We start from the raw sequence: 23,137 nt of genomic DNA on the forward strand, positions 1-23,137 counted from the left end.
CGTACAGTAAGAGCTGTGTATGAGTGTACAGTAAGAGCGGTGTATGGGCGTACAGTAAGAGCGGTGTATGGGCGTACAGTAAGAGCGGTGTATGGGCGTACAGTAAGAGCGGTGTATGGGCGTACAGTAAGAGCGGTGTATGGGCGTACAGTAAGAGCGGTGTATGAGCGTACAGTAAGAGCGGTGTATGGGCGTACAGTAAGAGCGGTGTACAGTAAGAGCGGTGTATGAGCGTACAGTAAGAGCGGTGTATGAGCGTATAGTAAGAGCGGTGTATGGGCATACAGTAAGAGCGGTGTACAGTAAGAGCGGTGTATGGGCGTACAGTAAGAGCGGTGTACAGTAAGAGTGGTGTATGGGCGTACAGTAAGAGCGGTGTATGGGCGTACAGTAAGAGCGATGTATGAGCGTACAGTAAGGGCGGTGTATGGGCGTACAGTAAGAGCGGTGTATGAGCATACAGTAAGAGCGGTGTATGAGCGTACAGTAAGAGCGGTGTATGGGCGTACAGTAAGAGCGGTGTATGAGCATACAGTAAGAGCGGTGTATGAGCGTACAGTAAGAGCGGTGTACGGGCGTACAGTAAGAGCGGTGTATGAGCGTACAGTAAGAGCGGTGTATGGGCGTACAGTAAGAGTGGTGTATGGGCGTACAGTAAGAGCGGTGTAAGGTGTACAGTAAGAGCGGTGTATGAGCGTACAGTAAGAGCGGTGTATGAGTGTACAGTAAGAGCGGTGTATGGGCGTACAGTAAGAGCGGTGTATGAGCGTACAGTAAGAGCGGTGTATGAGCGTACAGTAAGAGCGGTGTATGGGCGTACAGTAAGAGCGGTGTATGGGCGTACAGTAAGAGCGGTGTATGGGCGTACAGTAAGAGCGGTGTATGAGCGTACAGTAAGAGTGGTGTATGGTGTACAGTAAGAGCAGTGTATGAGCATACAGTAAGAGCGGTGTATGAGCGTACAGTAAGAGCGGTGTATGAGCGTACAGTAAGAGCTGTGTATGAGCGTACAGTAAGAGTGGTGTATGAGCGTACAGTAAGAGCGGTGTATGAGCGTACAGTAAGAGCGGTGTATGAGCGTACAGTAAGAGCTGTGTATGAGCGTACAGTAAGAGCGGTGTATGAGCGTACAGTAAGAGCGGTGTATGAGCGTACAGTAAGAGTGGTGTATGAGCATACAGTAAGAGCGGTGTATGAGCGTACAGTAAGAGCTGTGTATGGGCGTACAGTAAGAGCGGTGTATGAGCATACAGTAAGAGCGGTGTATGAGCGTACAGTAAGAGCGGTGTATGGGCGTACAGTAAGAGCGGTGTATGAGCATACAGTAAGAGCGGTGTATGAGCGTACAGTAAGAGCGGTGTACGGGCGTACAGTAAGAGCGGTGTATGAGCGTACAGTAAGAGCGGTGTATGGGCGTACAGTAAGAGTGGTGTATGGGCGTACAGTAAGAGCGGTGTAAGGTGTACAGTAAGAGCGGTGTATGAGCGTACAGTAAGAGCGGTGTATGAGTGTACAGTAAGAGCGGTGTATGGGCGTACAGTAAGAGCGGTGTATGAGCGTACAGTAAGAGCGGTGTATGAGCGTACAGTAAGAGCGGTGTATGGGCGTACAGTAAGAGCGGTGTATGGGCGTACAGTAAGAGCGGTGTATGGGCGTACAGTAAGAGCGGTGTATGAGCGTACAGTAAGAGTGGTGTATGGTGTACAGTAAGAGCAGTGTATGAGCATACAGTAAGAGCGGTGTATGAGCGTACAGTAAGAGCGGTGTATGAGCGTACAGTAAGAGCTGTGTATGAGCGTACAGTAAGAGTGGTGTATGAGCATACAGTAAGAGCGGTGTATGAGCGTACAGTAAGAGCGGTGTATGAGCGTACAGTAAGAGCTGTGTATGAGCGTACAGTAAGAGCGGTGTATGAGCGTACAGTAAGAGCGGTGTATGAGCGTACAGTAAGAGTGGTGTATTGACGTACAGTAAGAGCGGTGTATGGGCGTACAGTAAGAGCGGTGTATGGTGTACAGTAAGAGCGGTGTATGAGCGTACAGTAAGAGCTGTGTATGAGCGTACAGTAAGAGTGGTGTATGGACGTACAGTAAGAGCGGCGTATGGGCGTACAGTAAGAGCAGTGTATGAGTGTATAGTAAGAGCGGTGTATGGGCGTACAGTAAGAGCTGTGTATGAGCGTACAGTAAGAGTGGTGTATGAGCGTACAGTAAGAGCGGTGTACAGTAAGATCGGTGTATGGGCGTACAGTAAGAGCGGTGTATGGGCGTACAGTAAGAGCGGTGTATGAGCGTACAGTAAGAGCTGTGTATGAGCGTACAGTAAGAGTGGTGTATGGGTGTACAGTAAGAGCGGTGTATGGTGTACAGTAAGAGCGGTGTATGGTGTACAGTAAGAGCGGTGTATGGGCGTACAGTAAGAGCGGTGTATGGGTGTACAGTAAGAGCGGTGTATGGTGTACAGTAAGAGCGGTGTATGAGCGTACAGTAAGAGCGGTGTATGAGCGTACAGTAAGAGCGGTGTATGGGCGTACAGTAAGAGCGGTGTATGGGCGTACAGTAAGAGCGGTGTATGGGCGTACAGTAAGAGCTGTGTATGAGTGTACAGTAAGAGCGGTGTATGGGCGTACAGTAAGAGCGGTGTATGGGCGTACAGTAAGAGCGGTGTATGGGCGTACAGTAAGAGCGGTGTATGGGCGTACAGTAAGAGCGGTGTACAGTAAGAGCGGTGTATGAGCGTACAGTAAGAGCGGTGTATGAGCGTATAGTAAGAGCGGTGTATGGGCATACAGTAAGAGCGGTGTACAGTAAGAGCGGTGTATGGGCGTACAGTAAGAGCGGTGTACAGTAAGAGTGGTGTATGGGCGTACAGTAAGAGCGGTGTATGGGCGTACAGTAAGAGCGATGTATGAGCGTACAGTAAGGGCGGTGTATGGGCGTACAGTAAGAGCGGTGTACAGTAAGAGCGGTGTATGAGCGTACAGTAAGAGCGGTGTATGAGCATACAGTAAGAGCTGTGTACGAGCGTACAGTAAGAGCGGTGTATGGGCGTACAGTAAGAGCAGTGTATGAGTGTACAGTAAGAGCGGTGTATGGGCGTACAGTAAGAGCGGTGTATGAGCGTACAGTAAGAGCTGTGTACAGTAAGAGCGGTGTATGGGCGTACAGTAAGAGCGGTGTATGAGCGTACAGTAAGAGCTGTGTATGAGCGTACAGTAAGAGCGGTGTATGGGTGTACAGTAAGAGCTGTGTATGAGCATACAGTAAGAGCTGTGTATGAGCGTACAGTAAGAGCTGTGTATGAGCGTACAGTAAGAGCTGTGTATGAGCGTACAGTAAAGGCCCGTTCACACCAAGCACGATAACTATAAAGATAACGATAAAGATAACTATATATGCGTCCACACCAACGACCGATAACGGTCTTTTTATTCTAAGCACGCGCGCGCCCGGATGATCCAGATCCATTTTAAATGCGCGAGACCTTTAAATTAGAATGGATTCTGATTGGCTGTCAGTGTTTTATCGTTCGACAGCTGGAAAAAAATCGTTCTGAAAGTGATCCCAACGATATCGTTCCTCATATCTTTATTGTTATAGTTGTGGTGTGAACTCTGTTATTCTTTAATATGGAGAACGATTTTTAGAATTATATCTTTATCGTTATCTTTATAGTTATCGTCCTTGGTGTGAACGGGCCTTAAGAGCGGTGTATGAGCGTACAGTAAGAGCGGTGTATGAGCGTACAGTAAGAGCGGTGTATGAGCGTACAGTAAGAGCGGTGTATGAGCGTACAGTAAGAGCGGTGTATGGGCGTACAGTAAGAGCGGTGTACAGTAAGAGCTGTGTATGAGCGTACAGTAAGAGCGGTGTATGAGCGTATAGTAAGAGCGGTGTATGGGCGTACAGTAAGAGCGGTGTACAGTAAGAGTGGTGTATGGGCGTACAGTAAGAGCGGTGTATGGGCGTACAGTAAGCGATGTATGAGCGTACAGTAAGGGCGGTGTATGGGCGTACAGTAAGAGCGGTGTACAGTAAGAGCGGTGTATGGGCGTACAGTAAGAGCGGTGTACAGTAAGAGCGGTGTATGGGCGTACAGTAAGAGCGGTGTACAGTAAGAGCGGTGTATGGGCGTATAGTAAGAGCGGTGTATGGGCGTACAGTAAGAGCGGTGTACAGTAAGAGCGGTGTATGGGCGTATAGTAAGAGCGGTGTATGGGCGTACAGTAAGAGCGGTGTATGGGCGTACAGTAAGAGCGGTGTACAGTAAGAGCTGTGTATGAGCGTACAGTAAGAGCGGTGTATGAGCGTATAGTAAGAGCGGTGTATGGGCGTACAGTAAGAGCGGTGTACAGTAAGAGCGGTGTATGGGCGTATAGTAAGAGTGGTGTATGAGCGTACAGTAAGAGCGGTGTATGAGGGTATAGTAAGAGCGGTGTATGGGTGTACAGTAAGAGCGGTGTACAGTAAGAGCTGTGTATGAGCGTACAGTAAGAGCGGTGTATGAGCGTATAGTAAGAGCGGTGTATGGGCGTACAGTAAGAGCGGTGTATGGGTGTACAGTAAGAGCGGTGTATGGGCGTACAGTAAGAGCGGTGTACAGCAAGAGTGGTGTATGGGTGTACAGTAAGAGCGGTGTATGGGCATACAGTAAGAGCGGTGTACAGTAAGAGCGGTGTATGGGCGTATAGTAAGAGTGGTGTATGAGCGTACAGTAAGAGCGGTGTATGAGCGTATAGTAAGAGCGGTGTATGAGCGTATAGTAAGAGCGGTGTATGGGCGTACAGTAAGAGCGGTGTACAGTAAGAGCGGTGAATGGGTGTACAGTAAGAGCGGTGTATGGGTGTACAGTAAGAGCGGTGTACAGCAAGAGTGGTGTATGGGCGTACAGTAAGAGCAGTGTATGGGCGTACAGTAAGAGCGATGTATGAGCGTACAGTAAGAGTGGTGTATGGGTGTACAGTAAGAGCGGTGTATGGGCGTACAGTAAGAGCGCTGTATGGGCGTACAGTAAGGGCGGTGTATGGGCGTACAGTAAAAGCGGTGTATGGGCGTACAGTAAGAGCGGTGTATGGGCGTACAGTAAGAGCGGTGTATGGGCGTACAGTAAGAGCGGTGTATGGGCGTACAGTAAGAGCGGTGTATGGGCGTACAGTAAGAGCGCTGTATGGGCGTACAGTAAGAGCGGTGTATGGGCGTACAGTAAGGGCGGTGTATGGGCGTACAGTAAAAGCGGTGTATGGGCGTACAGTAAGAGCGGTGTATGGGCGTACAGCAAGAGTGGTGTATGGGTGTACAGTAAGAGCAGTGTATGGGCGTACAGTAAGAGCGCTGTATGAGCGTACAGTAAGGGCGGTGTATGAGCGTACGAGTGGTGTACGAGTGTACAGTAAGAGTGGTGTACAGTAAGAGCGGTGTATGGGCTTACAGTAAGAGCGGCGTATGGGCGTACAGTAAGAGCGGTGTATGAGCGTACAGTAAGAGTGGTGTATGAGCGTACGAGTGGTGTACGAGTGTACAGTAAGAGCGGTGTATGGGCGTACAGTAAGAGCGGTGTATGGGCGTACAGTAAGGGCGGTGTATGGGCGTACAGTAAGAGCGGCGTATGGGCGTACAGTAAGAGCGGTGTATGGGCGTACAGTAAGAGTGGTGTATGAGCGTACGAGTGGTGTACGAGTGTACAGTAAGAGCGGTGTATGGGCGTACAGTAAGAGCGGTGTATGGGCGTACAGTAAGGGCGGTGTATGGGCGTACAGTAAAAGCGGTGTATGGGCGTACAGTAAGAGCGGTGTATGGGCGTACAGTAAGAGCGGTGTATGGGCGTACAGTAAGAGCGGTGTATGGGCGTACAGTAAGAGCGGTGTATGGGCGTACAGTAAGAGCGCTGTATGGGCGTACAGTAAGAGCGGTGTATGGGCGTACAGTAAGGGCGGTGTATGGGCGTACAGTAAAAGCGGTGTATGGGCGTACAGTAAGAGCGGTGTATGAGTGTATGTGAGTGCAATGGGGTGATTGGGTGTGTCAATGATTCCCTCTCTCTCTCTCATTCAGGTCTATTTTAAGCTACATCAGTGTCGCATCAGAGAGCAGCTCCAGGGCAACACACACACACACACACACACACACAAACACAAACAACATTTTCTGCACCTGATATTCACAGAGGTGTCATTTCAAGAGAATATATTTTTTTAAAACAAGCTCTTATTTAAAAGAGCGGGCGATATTTGGAGGATGGTCGCGGTTTTATTTTGCTCTGCTCGTTGATTTCCCGGAAGTGACGCATGCGCTGATTTGTGTTTGTTTTCCTGACAGTCGCGGCCGTGTTGCGCTTCAAACTGCCAGAAATCAGCAGACATGCAGGTAAACACTGATTAAACGCTTTATTACTGCACTTTACAGCATTAAATAGACCAGAGCACGGTGTTAATGAGCGTTAAACGCCGCTGTGCTGAGCTTTTTATGCAGATGCTAATGTTAGCATAGAATGAGCAGCTTTATTTATTCATATCAGCTGATTCATGTCAGATGAAGATGATTCTCATATGTGCAGATGACTGCGATGATCTGGTGTACTAAATGCACCTGATATGATGTTTGCTGTTCTGAATCTGAATGGCTGTGTGTCAAAGCTAATGTTGCCTAGAAAGAGCGCGTTTGTCTTCATAGGGAAGCAGAAGATAGAAATCATGCTTCGGCAAGTCAGAACTAAGATATAAAATATCAACGTTATTACAAAAAGTCCAATATTTTGACATACAAAGGCGAAATTATGAGTCATGAGATACAGTCATAACTATGACGTAAAATGTAAATAGTATGACAGAATCAAAATTATGTCATTCATAGTTATGACATATTGAGATAAAAGAAATTACATGGTGAAGTTAAAAGTACAATTATGACATAAAAAGTCAATATTATGTTAAAAATTGAAATCGTCAAATAAAAAGAAATTTTATGAGATAAAATGTAAAAATTATGACTTTATGGCCATAATTATGCCATGACATGATTTACAAAGGCATGTTTTTATGGAGTTTCCTTGAGTGTGTGTGTGTGTGTGTGTGTGTGTGTGTGTGTGTGTGTGTGTGAGAGAGAGAGAGTGTTTAAACTCTAAACTCAGAGTTTGTTTGTTCACATCAGCGGCTCTTCGGGAGTTATGTCCCTGAAGAACTGAAGAAAGCTCCGGTGATTGTGTGTGTGTGTGTGTGAGAGAGAGAGAGAGAGAGAGAGAGAGAGAGAGAGAGAGTGTGTGTGTGTGTGTGTGTGTGTGGGTGTGTGTGTGTGAGAGAGAGAGAGAGAGAGAGAGTGTGTGTGTCTGTGTGTGTGTGAGAGGGAGAACTGAAGAAAGCTCTGGTGTTAGTGTGTGTGTGTGTGTGTGTGAGAGAGAGAGAGAGAGAGAGAGAGAGAGAGAGAGTGTGTGTGTGTGTGTGTGTGTGTGTCTGTGTGTGTGTCTGTGTGTGTGTCTGTGTGTGTGTGTGTGTGTGTGTGAGAGAGAGAGAGAGAGAACTAAAGAAAGCTCTGGTGTGAGTGTGTGTGTTTGTGTGTGTGCGTGTTTGTGTGTGTGTGTGTGTGTGTGTGTGTGTGTGTGTGTGTGTGTGTGTGTGTGAGAGAGAGAGAGAACTGAAGAAAGCTCCGGTGTGTGTGTGTGTGTGTGTGTGTGTGTGTGTGTGTGTGTGTGAGAGAGAGAGAGAACTGAAGAAAGCTCCGGTGACTTGTTTGAACTCTCTGATTCAGTTCTTCACACACACACACACACACACACACACACACACACACACACACACACACACACACACACACACACACACACACACACACACACACACTTCGAGTTGCTGATTTACACACTCGATCCTGATTCTCTCATCAATGAAACAGAATGAAAGTTTTCTGCCTATAGTCTAGACGGTTCTATTGCCGTCTTTCCGTGATTGAAACACTGATTGATGGATTACATGATTTCAGGAAGTTGTTCTGAATATTTCATCATTCCTTCTGATGTTGATTTGCTGCTGTAACTAGAGGTAAAGATGAAGAGATGATCAGTTCAGCTGTCACACACACACACACACACACACACACACACGTTTACTGACTGAATTTACTGATGAAACTGACAGAATATGAAAGCTGAGACTTTGTTTCATATCAGAAGTATCAAAGCTGATTGTGATTATGGGATGGCAAGAGCGACAGATGTTCATTCACAGAAAACGGAATCTAAAAGATCAATCTGGGAAGTTAAAGGAGTCGCTCCTCGTCATCCGAGATGTTCATGTCTGTCTTTCTTCAGTCGGAAAGAAATGAAGGTTTCTGAGGAAAACACTCCAGGATGTTCCTCCATATAGTGTCTTCAATGGGGTCCAACGGGTCGAAGGTCCAGATGTGAGTTTCAGTGCAGCTTCAAAGTCTCGACACGATCCAGCCGAGGAATAAGAGTCTCATCTAGACACACCAGCCGACATTTTACAACTAAATAAACATTTATATACTTTTATAATCACTAATGCTGGTCTTGCACTCGCTGTGATGCGACACACATTACGTAATCAGGTTGAAAGGTCAAGCGTGACGTAGGTGTAAGAACCGACCCAGTGTTTACTAAGAGAACGTGCAAAGACTGAGTCAAACGCCTTTTACAAAAAATAAAACACAAATGGTAAATCAACGATGTCGGACGATTATGAAGTTGGAGGAGAAAATTAGTTTTTCACGCGTGACCTTTCAACCTTCGACCCGTTGGACCCCATTGAAGACACTATATGGAGGAACATCCTGGAGTGTTTTCCTCAGAAACCTTCATTTCTTTTCCACTGAAGAAAGAAACACATGAACATCTTGGATGACGAGGAGGAGAGTGAATCATCAGGAGATTTTAATTCTGAAGTGAACTACTCAATATCGGTTCACTAGTGCTGAGCTACAGGGTTAGCAGAACAGTGTTATCGTCTCCTTCATTTATACAGCGCTTTCACAATATAGAGTTTCACAGCAGCTTTACAGTGATAACAGGAGATTACAGTAACAGAGAGTGTCAGGCTTTACAGCAGATCTAGAATAAAGTTATTGTCCAGATAAAGTTAGTTTTGATTGATTCACCTCCATTGTAAAGATCATTAGTGATTAGCTTAGCGGCCGCTAACACACACCGCTCTAACAGAACCCGTGTGTGATCTGGTCTTGTGTGTCAGATGGAGCAGTCGGCGAAGTCGTACATGTTTGCGAGTCTGACGCGGCCTCACTCCGAGCAGCTCCTGCAGGGTCTGCAACTCCTGCGCCAGGACCATGAGCTCTGCGACATCGTGCTGCGCGTCGGAGACGCCAAGATCCACGCGCACAAGGTGGTGCTCGCCAGCATCAGCCCGTACTTCAAGGCCATGTTCACGGGGAACCTGTCCGAGAAGGAGACGTCGGAGGTGGAGTTCCAGTGCGTCGACGAAGCCGCGCTCAAGGTGAATGCAGCGGGTCAAACAATGCATGATTTCTCATGAATCACCTTGTGCAACCTTATGGACAGTGTCTTTTTCAGTTGTGTTTTATTGATAATTTTGCCTGTGTTAATGCAAACGGCATAAAAATTGGTACAGGTGTGTGTTTTTATTGGAATTTTACAATTTCAGCCCCATTTCCTTTAATAAATCTATTTTGCACTAGAAACACAAAATAGTTCCTCTCAGGATCTTAAAGACAAAAATGCAATTTTTAATCCCAGGGCCATTTAACTATAAAATTATTCAATCTTTGATAATAGGCTATGTGCAATAATACAATTATGTGTGTGTGTGCTTGTAATATTTGTGAGAGAAAACCCAGCCGCTGTGTCCCAGTGGAGTTTTACTGCCTCTAATGGGGAAATCTGGAACTGCGCCCAAACACACACTCACTGAACGCTATTTTTTTGATAGATCAACCTCAAATTTGGAACACAAGTTGTATAGATTTAAGTCTGTGATTTTCTAGCACTTTTAGAGTTTAACATGTTTCATAAAGTATATATTTTACATAAAATATTGTTTATAAATCGTTTTCATGAATTATAACTTTTATTTTTGGTTTCACTTTTTAGGCTTTTTTTACTTAAGCAATAATCTGCCACGGGTCTTCTTTAAAGTAAGACCAAAATTAAGTCTGTTCTTCCAAATTTCTAAGACACAGACATTTTTGTCCTCGATGGACCATACGTGTAACTTGCTGTAATTGATGCACAAAGGGTTAAACACAATGTTTCTGTCTCTTTATTTAAATATTGTTCATAAATATTTTTTTATAAACTTAAACCTCTATAACGTTTTTTGTTTCACTTTTTAAACTTTTTTTTTTTTTACTTCTTTATTCTTTAAACTTAAGTCTGTTCTTCCAAGCTTAAAATTTTTTAGACAGTCTTTTTTGACATGGACATATTTGTCCTCAGTGTACCACCAGAGCCCGTCTACGGAGAGCCTGGCCACTCCCTATTGAGTCCTATTGTACCGAATGTTGGTTGTAGTTCCACCAGAGCTCCACTGGGGGCGATCGGCCATGAGTGCAGAATGAATGGGAGTCTATGGAGCTAGACGGCGAAATGTGTCTCTTTCACCCGATTGCCGTTGAGAAATCTCAGATTTGATTGTAGGTTTTGCAAGTTCAACATGGGTTACAGGGCTCCAGACTAACTTTTTTTATTAGGAGCGCTGTAGCCCCTGACTTAAAATTTTAGGAGCGCAAGCAGAAAATTTAGGGGCACACCTTCACATTTTCCCCCTAAATAACTATTACAGACAAATGCTTTGATAATAAATAGATTAAGCGTACAGAAATTATGGTGCAGTTTTATTTTAAGATCACAGGGCTCCAGACTAACATCTGAGGGCCGCGGCTCTAAGTTCTACAGAAAGTATTTGGTAGCACTGTGGGATGACAAAGCACTGAGCTAAATTTGAGGTGTATAGATAAAGTTAAATTTAATTATTATCCTTCATAATGTCTTAATATTATTTCAAAAGCAAAATGAGTGACAAAATAGATATTAGGGAGTGAAAATAGCCAATAAGCACCCTCAGCAGCTGTTTACAATGGTAATTTAGTCTTCTTTTTTTAAAAAAAGTGTGAGTTTTCCTACTTCTTGAAACTTTCAGTTTTATAAATAGAGACAATCTTTAAAGGATGAACAAAAATGTTTTGGTCGACACAATGTGTCTCTTTCACCCGATTGCCGTTGAGAAATCTCAGATTTGATTGTAGGTTTTGCAAGTTCAACATGGGTTATAGGTCGAAAGTTGAATGAACGAGTACTTATGTCCTTTCGATTTCTTACAGGTTGAGTTGTTGTTGCCCATAACACGCTAGCATTCTGCTAATGAACGCTGATTGGTCAGTGAAGGACTGATTACGACCAGAGATACCGCTTGATGGTCTTTTAAAACAACAAAACAAAAACTCTTCCAGCTCGTGTGTTTGCCTGTGTCAGCTGTGTTGTGTGTTTGCCTGTGTCAGCTGTGTTGTGTGTTTGCCTGTGTCAGCTGTGTTGTGTGTTTACCTGTGTCAGCTGTGTTGTGTGTTTGCCTGTGTCAGCTGTGTTGTGTGTTTGCCTGTGTCAGCTGTGTTGTGTGTTTACCTGTGTCAGCTGTGTTGTGTGTTTGCCTGTGTCAGCTGTCGTGTGTTTGCCTGTGTCAGCTGTGTTGTGTGTTTCCCTGTGTCAGCTGTGTTGTGTGTTTACCTGTGTCAGCTGTGTTGTGTGTTTGCCTGTGTCAGCTGTGTTGTGTGTTTGCCTGTGTCAGCTGTGTTGTGTGTTTACCTGTGTCAGCTGTGTTGTGTGTTTGCCTGTGTCAGCTGTGTTGTGTGTTTCCCTGTGTCAGCTGTGTTGTGTGTTTGCCTGTGTCAGCTGTGTTGTGTGTTTGCCTGTGTCAGCTGTCGTGTGTTTGCCTGTGTCAGCTGTGTTGTGTGTTTACCTGTGTCAGCTGTGTTGTGTGTTTACCTGTGTCAGCTGTGTTGTGTGTTTACCTGTGTCAGCTGTGTTGTGTGTTTACCTGTGTCAGCTGTGTTGTGTGTTTGCCTGTGTCAGCTGTGTTGTGTGTTTGCATGTGTCAGCTATCGTGTGTTAACCTGTGTCAGCTGTGTTGTGTGTTTACCTGTGTCAGCTGTGTTGTGTGTTTACCTGTGTCAGCTGTCGTGTGTTTGCCTGTGTCAGCTGTGTTGTGTGTTTCCCTGTGTCAGCTGTGTTGTGTGTTTACCTGTGTCAGCTGTGTTGTGTGTTTGCCTGTGTCAGCTGTGTTGTGTGTTTGCCTGTGTCAGCTGTGTTGTGTGTTTACCTGTGTCAGCTGTGTTGTGTGTTTGCCTGTGTCAGCTGTGTTGTGTGTTTCCCTGTGTCAGCTGTGTTGTGTGTTTGCCTGTGTCAGCTGTGTTGTGTGTTTGCCTGTGTCAGCTGTCGTGTGTTTGCCTGTGTCAGCTGTGTTGTGTGTTTACCTGTGTCAGCTGTGTTGTGTGTTTGCCTGTGTCAGCTGTGTTGTGTGTTAACCTGTGTCAGCTGTGTTGTGTGTTTCCCTGTGTCAGCTGTGTTGTGTGTTTCCCTGTGTCAGCTGTGTTGTGTGTTTCCCTGTGTCAGCTGTGTTGTGTGTTTCCCTGTGTCAGCTGTGTTGTGTGTTAACCTGTGTCAGCTGTGTTGTGTGTTTCCCTGTGTCAGCTGTGTTGTGTGTTTCCCTGTGTCAGCTGTGTTGTGTGTTTCCCTGTGTCAGCTGTGTTGTGTGTTTCCCTGTGTCAGCTGTGTTGTGTGTTTGCCTGTGTCAGCTGTGTTGTGTGTTTGCCTGTGTCAGCTGTGTTGTGTGTTAACCTGTGTCAGCTGTGTTGTGTGTTTGCCTGTGTCAGCTGTCGTGTGTTAACCTGTGTCAGCTGTGTTGTGTGTTTGCCTGTGTCAGCTGTGTTGTGTGTTAACCTGTGTCAGCTGTGTTGTGTGTTTCCCTGTGTCAGCTGTGTTGTGTGTTTACCTGTGTCAGCTGTGTTGTGTGTTTGCCTGTGTCAGCTGTGTTGTGTGTTAACCTGTGTCAGCTGTGTTGTGTGTTTGCCTGTGTCAGCTGTCGTGTGTTAACCTGTGTCAGCTGTGTTGTGTGTTTGCCTGTGTCAGCTGTGTTGTGTGTTTGCCTGTGTCAGCTGTGTTGTGTGTTTGCCTGTGTCAGCTGTGTTGTGTGTTTCCCTGTGTCAGCTGTGTTGTGTGTTTACCTGTGTCAGCTGTGTTGTGTGTTTGCCTGTGTCAGCTGTGTTGTGTGTTAACCTGTGTCAGCTGTGTTGTGTGTTTCCCTGTGTCAGCTGTGTTGTGTGTTTACCTGTGTCAGCTGTGTTGTGTGTTTACCTGTGTCAGCTGTGTTGTGTGTTTGCCTGTGTCAGCTGTGTTGTGTGTTTACCTGTGTCAGCTGTGTTGAGTGTTTGCCTGTGTCAGCTGTGTTGTGTGTTTACCTGTGTCAGCTGTGTTGTGTGTTTACCTGTGTCAGCTGTGTTGTCGACGCCTCGAGAGGAAAGAAAGTGCAGAGCTGAAAGCACCAAAGTGACTGAAGGATTGCCGTAAAGCAGTATCTCTGGTCGTACTTATGACGTCATTGACATTTTAAAAGACTTTTTAAAGCAAATAAGTGACTCTAAAAAATCTAACACCCAGCAGTGTGTAATTTCTTTGCATCTCCTTTCGAATACAACATCCAAATTACTAGACAAAAAATGATATCCTGAGTAAAGTGGATTATGAGGGGTATAGCGCCATAGACCTCCATTCATTCTGCACTCGTCCTGTGAGCGCCCTCATGTGGAGCCAGAGTGGAACTGCAGCCAGTTCAGAAGACGGAAGTTCACTGAGAGTGGACGTTCTCCCCTAATTAGACATTCTCTGGTACCAGTGTGTAACTTGTTGTAATTGACCGTTCGCAAAGACCCGCCTGGATTCGGCGGATTATGATTGGTCAGATCGCCTGTCAATCAAACACCCTGCGAAGGGTCAGTTGATGCACAAGAATTAACCGTGATGTTTCCGTCTCCCCATCAGGCCATAGTGGAGTACGCTTACACAGGAACAGTGTTCATCTCACAGGAAACGGTGGAGTCTCTTCTCCCCGCCGCTAACCTCCTGCAGGTCAAGCTGGTTCTGAAGGAGTGCTGCAGTTTCCTGGAGAGCCAGCTGGACGCCGGCAACTGCATCGGCATCTCGCGCTTCGCCGAAACCTACGGCTGCCACGACCTGTGCCTGGCGGCCAGCAAGTTCATCTGCCAGAACTTCGAGGAGGTGTGCCAGACGGAGGAGTTCTTCGAGCTGACGCGGGCCGAGCTCGACGAGATCGTGTCCAACGACTGCTTGAACGTGGTGACGGAGGAGACGGTGTTCTTTGCGCTGGAGTCCTGGATCAAGTACGACCTGACGGAGCGACAGCAGTATCTGGCGCAGCTCCTGCACTGCGTCCGGCTGCCGCTGCTGAGCGTCAAGTTCCTCACGCGGCTCTACGAGGCTAACCACCTGATCCGCGACGACCACACCTGCAAACACCTGCTCAACGAGGCGCTCAAGTACCACTTCATGCCCGAACACCGGCTCTCGTACCAGACGGTGCTGTCCACGCGGCCGCGCTGCGCTCCCAAGGTCCTGCTGGCGGTCGGGGGCAAAGCCGGGTTATTCGCTACGCTGGAAAGGTGAACGCATGTTTAATTATGCCAAAGCATTCTGGTGCGTTCAAGTCTTAACGAGTTCTAGTGAAGTCAAGTCTCCTTAATTTATACAGCGCTTTATACAATACAGATTGTTTCAAAGCAGCTTTACAGAGATAACAGGAAAATAATGCAACAAAGTTTGTTTCTAGAAGAAAATAGCATCACAGTCCAGCTTAAGTAAGTTCAGTGATGGTTCATTTTTGTTGTAAAAACGTTATTAATTTAGTTCATTTATATACACTGAACAAAATTATATACGCAACACTTTTGTTTTTGCCCCCATTTTTCATGAGCTGAACTCAAAGATCTAAGACTTTTTCTATGTACACCAAAGGCCTATTTCTCTCAAATATTGTTCACAAATCTGTCTAAATCTGTGTTAGTGAGCACTTCTCCTTTACCGAGATAATCCATCCTCCTCACAGGTGTGGCATATCAAGATGCGGATTAGACAGCATGATTATTGCACAGGTGTGCCTTAGGCTATCTATATTTATATATATAGCCGCTCTGGAGAAAACCGTGATGTCATCGTCCAGCTCAGTTCAGTTCTCATATAATGGAGTCATTGCAGGAGATCAATAATATTGTTGAATATTAAATTTAATGTGTGTGTGTGTGTGTGTCAGTATGGAGATGTACTTCCCGCAGACGGACTCGTGGATCGGCCTGGCTCCGCTCACCGTGCCCCGCTACGAGTTCGGCGTGGCGGTCCTGGAGCAGAAGGTGTACGTGGTGGGCGGCATCGCGACACACATGCGTCAGGGCATCAGCTACCGGCGGCACGAGAGCAGTGTGGAGCGCTGGGACCCCGACAGCAACACCTGGGCCTCGGTGGAGCGCATGGCGGAGTGCAGGAGCACGCTAGGTGTGGTGGTGCTAGCGGGCGAGCTGTACGCGCTCGGCGGCTACGACGGACAGTACTACCTGCAGTCGGTGGAGAAGTACGTGCCCAAGGTGAAGGAGTGGCAGCCCGTGGCGCCCATGACCAAATCACGAAGCTGCTTCGCCACCGCCGTGCTGGACGGGATGGTGTACGCGATCGGCGGCTACGGCCCGGCGCACATGAACAGGTACGGCAGCAATGCATTCTGGGAATTAGTCGTTCCTTCTAAAAGTGCAGTGTGTGATATTTAGGAGGATCTGTTGACAGAAATGCAATATCATATACATAACGATGTTTTCAGTGGTCTATAAAGACCTTACATAATGAAGCGTAATGTGTTTATTAGCTTAGAATGAGGCATTTCTCTCTACACACACCGCGGATCCGCTTACATCGTCATGTTTCTACGGTGGCCCTGAACGGACAAACACGTTTCGTCACTATGTTGTTCTTCGTGTAAAGAAGCGAGCTAAAGTCAGCGAATAAAACACTGACACAATGATGAACAAGTCACAATAATGTTCACAATAACATAATTTTACTGAATAATTAAATAAACATAATTTCTTAATTGATCTTTGTAAAGAAACCTCATTGCTGAACTGGCTACTCTCTGCTGTCTCAGACGACGACATCACTTCCTGTCGGCCACTGTTGGGTGCAATTCACAACGTCACCACTAGATGCGCTGAAACGTACACACTACACCTTTAAGTCGTTTTCTTTTAATTCAGTAATTAGAGTTCAGTTCAACTTAAATGAAATAAAATACAAAAAATTCAGTTATTCACTAAATCCTCATATTAGAGTGATTTCTGTAATAATAAAATAATAAAAATGAAAGAGATATAAATATAAATAAAAAAAACTTATAAAACCGACAAAAACAACAACACAATTACTAAAACTTTAAGAAATATTAAAATTAGGGCTGTGCAACAATTAACCGCGATTAATCGCTTCCAAAATTAAAGTTTGTGTATATGGGTGTACTGTGTATAATTATTTTGTATGTATAAACACACACACATGCATGTGTATATTTAAAAAAAGAAATGTATTTATATATAAAATATTTATATTTATATATAATATGTATATATATACATGCAAATATTTCTCAAATAGATTCATGTGTGTGTGTGTGTGTGTGTGTGTGTGTGTGTGTATACAAAATACACACACATATATTATCTAAACACAAACTTTAATTTTGGATGCAATTAATCGTTGCACAGCCCTAATTTAAATAAAAAAATTCTAAATATTACAAAAATGTAATGTTACATTCAAGGACTTGTTTCAAACATAACTACTGAATGACTGATAGTTGTGTGTTTAAAGGAGAACTGTTCTGCTTGTTCTAGATTTTTTTAACACATTTGTAGTAAATGTTAAAGCAGGAGTTACAGTAGCTGGTTGCTGGAGGCTCATGGGAAGGTTCTGCTGTTGTCGTTGTGTCTCCCTGAACGCCGTCGCTCTCGTGAGAAGCGTTTCGCTGGAGTCATCTCTAAACACGCGTGTTCAGGCTGGAAAGAACACAGATGAAACCATGACAGTGTCCCATGAGTCTGAGTCTGTTTCCAAACTTTATTTGTCTGGTCATTAATATCGGGCGATATTACATTTAATTCATGATATTTTAAGTCCCCCTGTAGTCAATCATTTTATCCCTTAAAACTCATCTTTAATCACCAAAATGACATATTTAAAATGTTTTTTTCCACTTCATGCCTTAAAATATGTTGAATGTAACTCGACACCCTCGCCTCATTTAGTATGCGCGGTTCTATGAATATGCAAATGAGCCCTGCCTCCACTCACTCCCTCAGCTCAGAGATCCACTGGTTGACGATCACACGTTGATCTGATTGGTTATGGTTACAAGGTAGTTTGTGACGTCAGAAACACCAGCGATTTCAAAGCGTGTTTTTGAGACTGTCTTTGGTTCACTGCAGTTTAAAGGAGGAAATACTCAGCAATGCTGTCGACTTATGAACTTACACATGCTTTGTCTTAAAGCAGATTAAAAACACCACATAGACACATAAACAACATTAAAAGCTGGACTTTCTTCACAGGGGGACTTTAAAGACTGTGACTGATGTTTGTTTCAGTGTGGAGAGATACGATCCGAGCAAAGACTCATGGGATATGGTGGCGCCCATGGCTGATAAGCGCATTAACTTCGGAGTCGGAGTGATGCTGGGCTTCATCTTCGTGGTCGGGGGTCACAACGGTGTGTCTCATCTATCCAGCATTGAGCGCTTCGACCCGCATCAGAACCAGTGGACGGCGTGTCGGCCCATGAACGAGCCGCGCACAGGTGAGACCTCCACACCTCAGGAACATCATGAACAGATCACACGTGTTCTTCTGAACATCATCAAGGGAATGGCACTGGGGCTGGGAATCGAAAATCGATCCCGATTCTGGAATCGGATACTTGTTATAAAATAAAAATTTTAATTCCTCTCATCGATTCCTTTGTGAGCATTTCAGTATGACTTTAAACCATTAAAGCACGAGAGACTCTGTTTTCTGTTCTCTTGTGTATCAGGATATTCTGATTCTGTGTTCTTTAGCCTGATGATGATATGTAAAGCTGTAAAGCAGATTATTGACCTCAGTGTTGGTGTGTGTGTGTGTGTGTGTGTTTCTACAGGCGTGGGCTCTGCTGTGGTCGATAACTACCTGTACGTGGTTGGCGGTCACTCGGGCTCGTCGTACCTGAACGCGGTGCAGCGCTACGACCCGCTCACGGACAGCTGGCGCGACTCTAGCGGGATGATGTACTGTCGCTGTAACTTCGGCCTCAGTGCCCTTTGACCCCGGGCGCTCGGGTGACGCTCTGCCAGAGACCGCGAGGGGAAGGAGTGTGTGTTTCTCGCTCGCCGGCGAGGTTAGCGCCGCGCGGCACAGGGACGGTTAGCGCCGCGGCTCCCGACTGACGCGCGGATGAACACGAGGCCGACAGCCTTCACTGACCGCTGAGATCCTTCCCCTGAACATTACAGGCTTCTCATGAGGGACGCACGTGTGTGTGTGTGTGTGTGTGTGTGTGTGTGAGAGGAGGGGAGTCAGCGCTGCGCTCTGGAGGATTAGCACGACACTCGTGATAAGGGCTGCCTTCTGTCACTCTTGTGTGTGTGTGTGAGAGAGAGTGTGTGTGTCAGTGAGTGAGTCAATCAGTCAGTCAGTGAGTGAGTCAGTCAGTGAGTGAGTCAGTCAGTGAGTGAGTCAGTGAGTGAGTGAGTCAGTGAGTGAGTCAGTGAGTGAGTCAGTGAGTGAGTCAGTGAGTGAGTGAGTGAGTGAGTCAGTGAGTGAGTGAGTCAGTGAGTGAGTGAGTGAGATGAGAGTGAGTCAGTGAGTGAGTCAGTGAGTGAGTGAGTCAGTGAGTGAGTGAGTGAGTGAGTGAGTCAGTGAGTGAGTGAGTCAGTGAGTGAGTGAGTCAGTGAGTGAGTGAGTCAGTGAGTGAGTGAGTCAGTGAGTGAGTGAGTGAGTGAGTGAGTCAGTGAGTGAGTGAGTCAGTGAGTGAGTGAGTCAGTGAGTGAGTGAGTCAGTGAGTGAGTGAGTCAGTGAGTGAGTGAGTCAGTGAGTGAGTGAGTGAGTGAGTGATGCTGCGTTCCAGTCCACTTTTAGACACGCACTTGCGAACTTCCCTAAGCACTTCCCCTTGGGGGAATCCCTGCCGCCATTTTGAAGTGCATTCCACTTCGTGAAGTGGACGAGGGAAGTTTATATGGACAGACCCTCGTTCCCTCGATTTTGACCGAGGGAGCGAGTCTGCTTCGAATGTACACTTCAGGCACCTATATGTCCCACAATGCAGTACGATTGTGACGTCACCACATATCTCGTCTAATCACCACCACACAGACAACTCTGTGATATATTAATTATATATTTGTTTTATTTAAAACAACCCAAACACACCTATAAACATTTGGATGCTGCATTAAACAAATTATTAAAGGGAAAAAAATGTAAATAATAAATCAACTCCACAGCTGATTCTAAGTGATCAGGGCTTAGGACGTTCCAGTTCAGACCATTGCAGTTTCCGCCAGTAGTGGGCACTCGCGATGAAGTACATCCGAGTGAACGAGACGAAGGGAAGTTAGCGAGTGAAGGGCATGACAATTTTGGACTGGAACGCAGCATGAGTCAGTCAGTGAGTGAGTCAGTGAGTCAGTGAGTCAGTGAGTGAGTGAGTGAGTCAGTGAGTGAGTCAGTGAGTGAGTCAGTGAGTGAGTCAGTGAGTGAGTCAGTCAGTGAGTGAGTCAGTGAGTGAGTCAGTGAGTCAGTGAGTGAGTCAGTGAGTGAGTGAGTGAGTCAGTGAGTGAGTGAGTGAGTGAGTGAGTGAGTGAGTGAGTGAGTGAGTGAGTGAGTGAGTGAGTGTGTGAGTGAGTGAGTCAGTGAGTGAGTGAGTCAGTGAGTCAGTCAGTGAGTCAGTCAGTGAGTGAGTCAGTGAGTGAGTCAGTGAGTGAGTCAGTGAGTGAGTCAGTGAGTGAGTCAGTGAGTGAGTGAGTCAGTGAGTGAGTCAGTGAGTCAGTCAGTGAGTCAGTCAGTGAGTCAGTCAGTGAGTCAGTCAGTCAGTGAGTGAGTCAGTGAGTGAGTGAGTGAGTCAGTGAGTGAGTCAGTCAGTCAATCAGTCAGTGTGTTTGTGTGAGTGTGTGTGTGTGTGTGTGTGTGTGTGTGTGTGTGTGTGTGTGTGAACACTCTCTCACACTGTTCGGTGCTAATTTCCTCTTCAGGATTCAGTTGTTTTAGTTCTTTCATCGTGTGAAACTTGATTTCCTGTTTCAGTGACGTTTGTCTCTGACGAGGCTTCATGCAATAACATCCTTCATCTTCACCTTCAGTGTGACGTGAGCGACGGTGGTGTGTGTGTGTAGCGTCTCACTGAAACACAAACTCCAGTCACACACAGTGCCAAAACATTCCCATGTTCAGAGGAAGCGTCTCGAGGCCTGAACCACTCGAGATCATCGTTCAGACACTGAGACACTGATGATGATGATGATGGAGTTGTGCTCTAACCAAACCATTTTCTACTGTGTAAATATGACGTTTGAGTTCCTTTGAGGCAATAAGACTTTTTCTTCAACTAGTTTTTTATTTTTCTCATCTAATTGCCAAGGTGTTTTGGGGAATCCTGTGACCTGAACGGCTTGTGTCGCTCATCATTCTGGATTTACACACATTTAAAGGGAAAGTTCACCCAGAATCCTTCACTCACTCTCATGTCGTTCCAAACTTGTGGGAAAGATATTTTGAAGAATGTCGTTTATCGAACCGTTTTGGTTCCCGTTGACTTCCACTGTATTTTTGTCCATATAATGGAAGTCAATGAGAAGTGAAACTCTTAGAAAGTTTGGAAGGACAACTGTTTACTGTTCACTTAGTCTGGGATAAATCCGACGGGTTGAAAACATCAGTTCAGTCGCTCTCATGTCGTTTCAAACTTGTGTTGCTTTCCTCCTCCTATGTTACACGAGAGACGATATTTTGAAGAATGTTGATTATCAAACCGTTTTGGTTCCCATCGACTTCCACTGTATTTTTGTCCATATAATGGAAGTCAATGGGAAGTGAAACTCAACACACGTTTGGAAGGACATGAATAATCATTGTTCAGTTTGTTTTGGACTGATCTGACATCAGCTCAGTGTGTTGAGTGTTTCAGCAGAACGAGGACGTCTGTCAGAGGCTCAAAGGGAAACATCTGTGTTTGATTAGCAATAAGAAATATTCCTTACATCCAGTGAATGTTCATCGCCGTCATTTATGGTGACTCATGTCCGTTTGCAATATATCTGCTGATTTTCTCTCCTAAGCGAACAGAAATGCGCTGACCCGTGATTCTGACATCCGTCCATCATCTGGCGTCGGATGAGGTCGTCGTTCCCGAAGGAAAGGGTTTGGTGTTTGTTGGTGTTCGTGTCTCGCCGCTCTCACCAAAGTGCTCTTGAGGGACTCAATCTAGAGTGACTTTCTCTGACCGTCTTAAACTTTGTTTTGTTGTTTTTCCTGATGATGATGATGATGATGATGATGATGATGCCACTTCTTCTGTTTCTCATGAGTCTGTCTGTCTGGCTTGTGTTTTTATAAACCTGTGGATTGTTACTGGAACTAAACCGATAACCTTAGCTACAAACGCAGTATTTATTTTTCACATTTTATCAAGCGTTGAGAGACAGAAAGAGAATAGCGTACTAATGCCAGTTTATTTATGTGTGTCGCAGCTCAACCAGTCGAGAAATAAAGGCCTGGAAATGTTTCTGCGTTTCTGATTTCATATTCTGTCCTTTTCCAAAGTCTTGATGTTTCAGGCTCTACTAGAACTTGAATGTTGATTATTCTCCTCATATTCTCCATTGTTGCGGCTCCTCTCTTCCCAGTCTGTCAGTAACGCTCTGTTTACTTCCTGTCTCTATGAAGCCCCTCCTTCTGAAAAGCACACTGCGCTCTGATTGGTTGGCTGGAACAGTGTGTTGTGATTGGTCGAGCGTTTCGAGTGTGTTCGGGAAATGTCCCGCCCCTTACCATAACCGCCAGTTTAACACACTACTAACTAACTCAACCAGGCCCCGCCCCTTTATTCTGCGCATAAATTATTATAATGAGGAATATTGTGACGCGTTCGTTCCCGGAAGAAACTCCAGATACAGTGAGTTCAGGAACACTGACACTGATATAGAGAAGAGCTGCAACATTACACACTATTATGTAACGTTATAACACGAGTAATGTCTGGTCAGGGTGTTTTCATTAAATGACCTCATCAACACACGATTAGAAACAAATAGATTTATTTGCAACTAAAGCAGAAACAACATCTGAATAGTTTTTAATACTGATTATAAAAGTATTAAACTGCATTCATGATTATATTCACTCATTCTCATAGTCAACTAAAGATTAGCGTTTCCTAACTATCTACTCATGACAAGTGGGAGAAATAAAATAAAGATTAAGAACTGAAAGATCTTGATTTAAGAAACGAGGGGTTTCATCATGTGTCTCTGATCAGATCGCAGAGAGGGAATAACAGTGTTCAGTGTGTGTTAATGAGGACGACGCTGATCTCCGATCAGTTGCATAGATGAGGGTTCGTCTGGTCACACACTGATCCGCAGTTTCTCTGAACTATTATAGTCCATGTACAGATTCTTGGATTCCAAGCAACACCGAAAACACCAGAGAAGAGTTAACAGTACAGACATCACTCACTCATATACTGTACACACACTCATATACTGTACACACACTCATATACTGTACACACACTCATATACTGTACACACACTCATATACTGTACACACACTCATATACTGTACATACTCACGTCACTCATATACTGTACATACTCATATACTGTACACACACTCACGTCACTCATATACTGTACATACTCATCACTCATATACTGTACACACACTCATATCACACATATACTGTATAAGACAGACATTCCTGAAGACTGACTGACTGGAAGTGTGTGTTCATCTGTGTGTGTGTGTGTGTGTGTGTGTGTGTGTGTGTGTGTGTGTGTTCATCTGTCTGTTGTCCTGATGT

At 45.3% G+C, this 23,137-nt stretch overlaps 2 protein-coding genes across 4 annotated transcripts in view; one reads left to right on the forward strand and one right to left on the reverse strand.

Moving 5' to 3' along the window:
• The window catches only part of klhl28 (kelch like family member 28), a 34,601-nt gene extending 12,763 nt beyond the window's left edge, over nt 1–21,838 (forward strand). For 2 of the 3 annotated variants that reach the window (XM_081347412.1, XM_081347414.1), the window contains 5 exons: nt 9,197–9,457; nt 14,011–14,648; nt 15,296–15,739; nt 17,670–17,878; nt 18,218–21,838. In XM_081347412.1, coding sequence (XP_081203538.1) covers nt 9,197–9,457; nt 14,011–14,648; nt 15,296–15,739; nt 17,670–17,878; nt 18,218–18,381 — 1,716 coding nt within the window. In that variant the 3' untranslated portion in view covers nt 18,382–21,838. Of the gene's footprint in view, nt 1–6,264; nt 6,363–9,196; nt 9,458–14,010; nt 14,649–15,295; nt 15,740–17,669; nt 17,879–18,217 lie in introns of those variants that run through there. The other variant, XM_081347413.1, reaches the window with a different exon arrangement.
• Nucleotides 21,839–22,332: 494 nt separating this feature from the next.
• Nucleotides 22,333–23,137, reverse strand: part of dorip1 (dopamine receptor interacting protein 1) — a 9,690-nt gene continuing 8,885 nt past the window's right edge. The window contains exon 5 of the mRNA XM_081394059.1: nt 22,333–23,137. This exon is cut by the window's right edge and continues 161 nt beyond it. Within this exon, the coding sequence (XP_081250185.1) occupies nt 23,115–23,137 (23 nt within the window). The 3' untranslated portion in view covers nt 22,333–23,114.

This window comes from Scardinius erythrophthalmus (assembly GCF_964197995.2).
Source record: "Scardinius erythrophthalmus genome assembly, chromosome: 19".
Lineage (NCBI taxonomy): Eukaryota > Metazoa > Chordata > Actinopteri > Cypriniformes > Leuciscidae > Scardinius > Scardinius erythrophthalmus.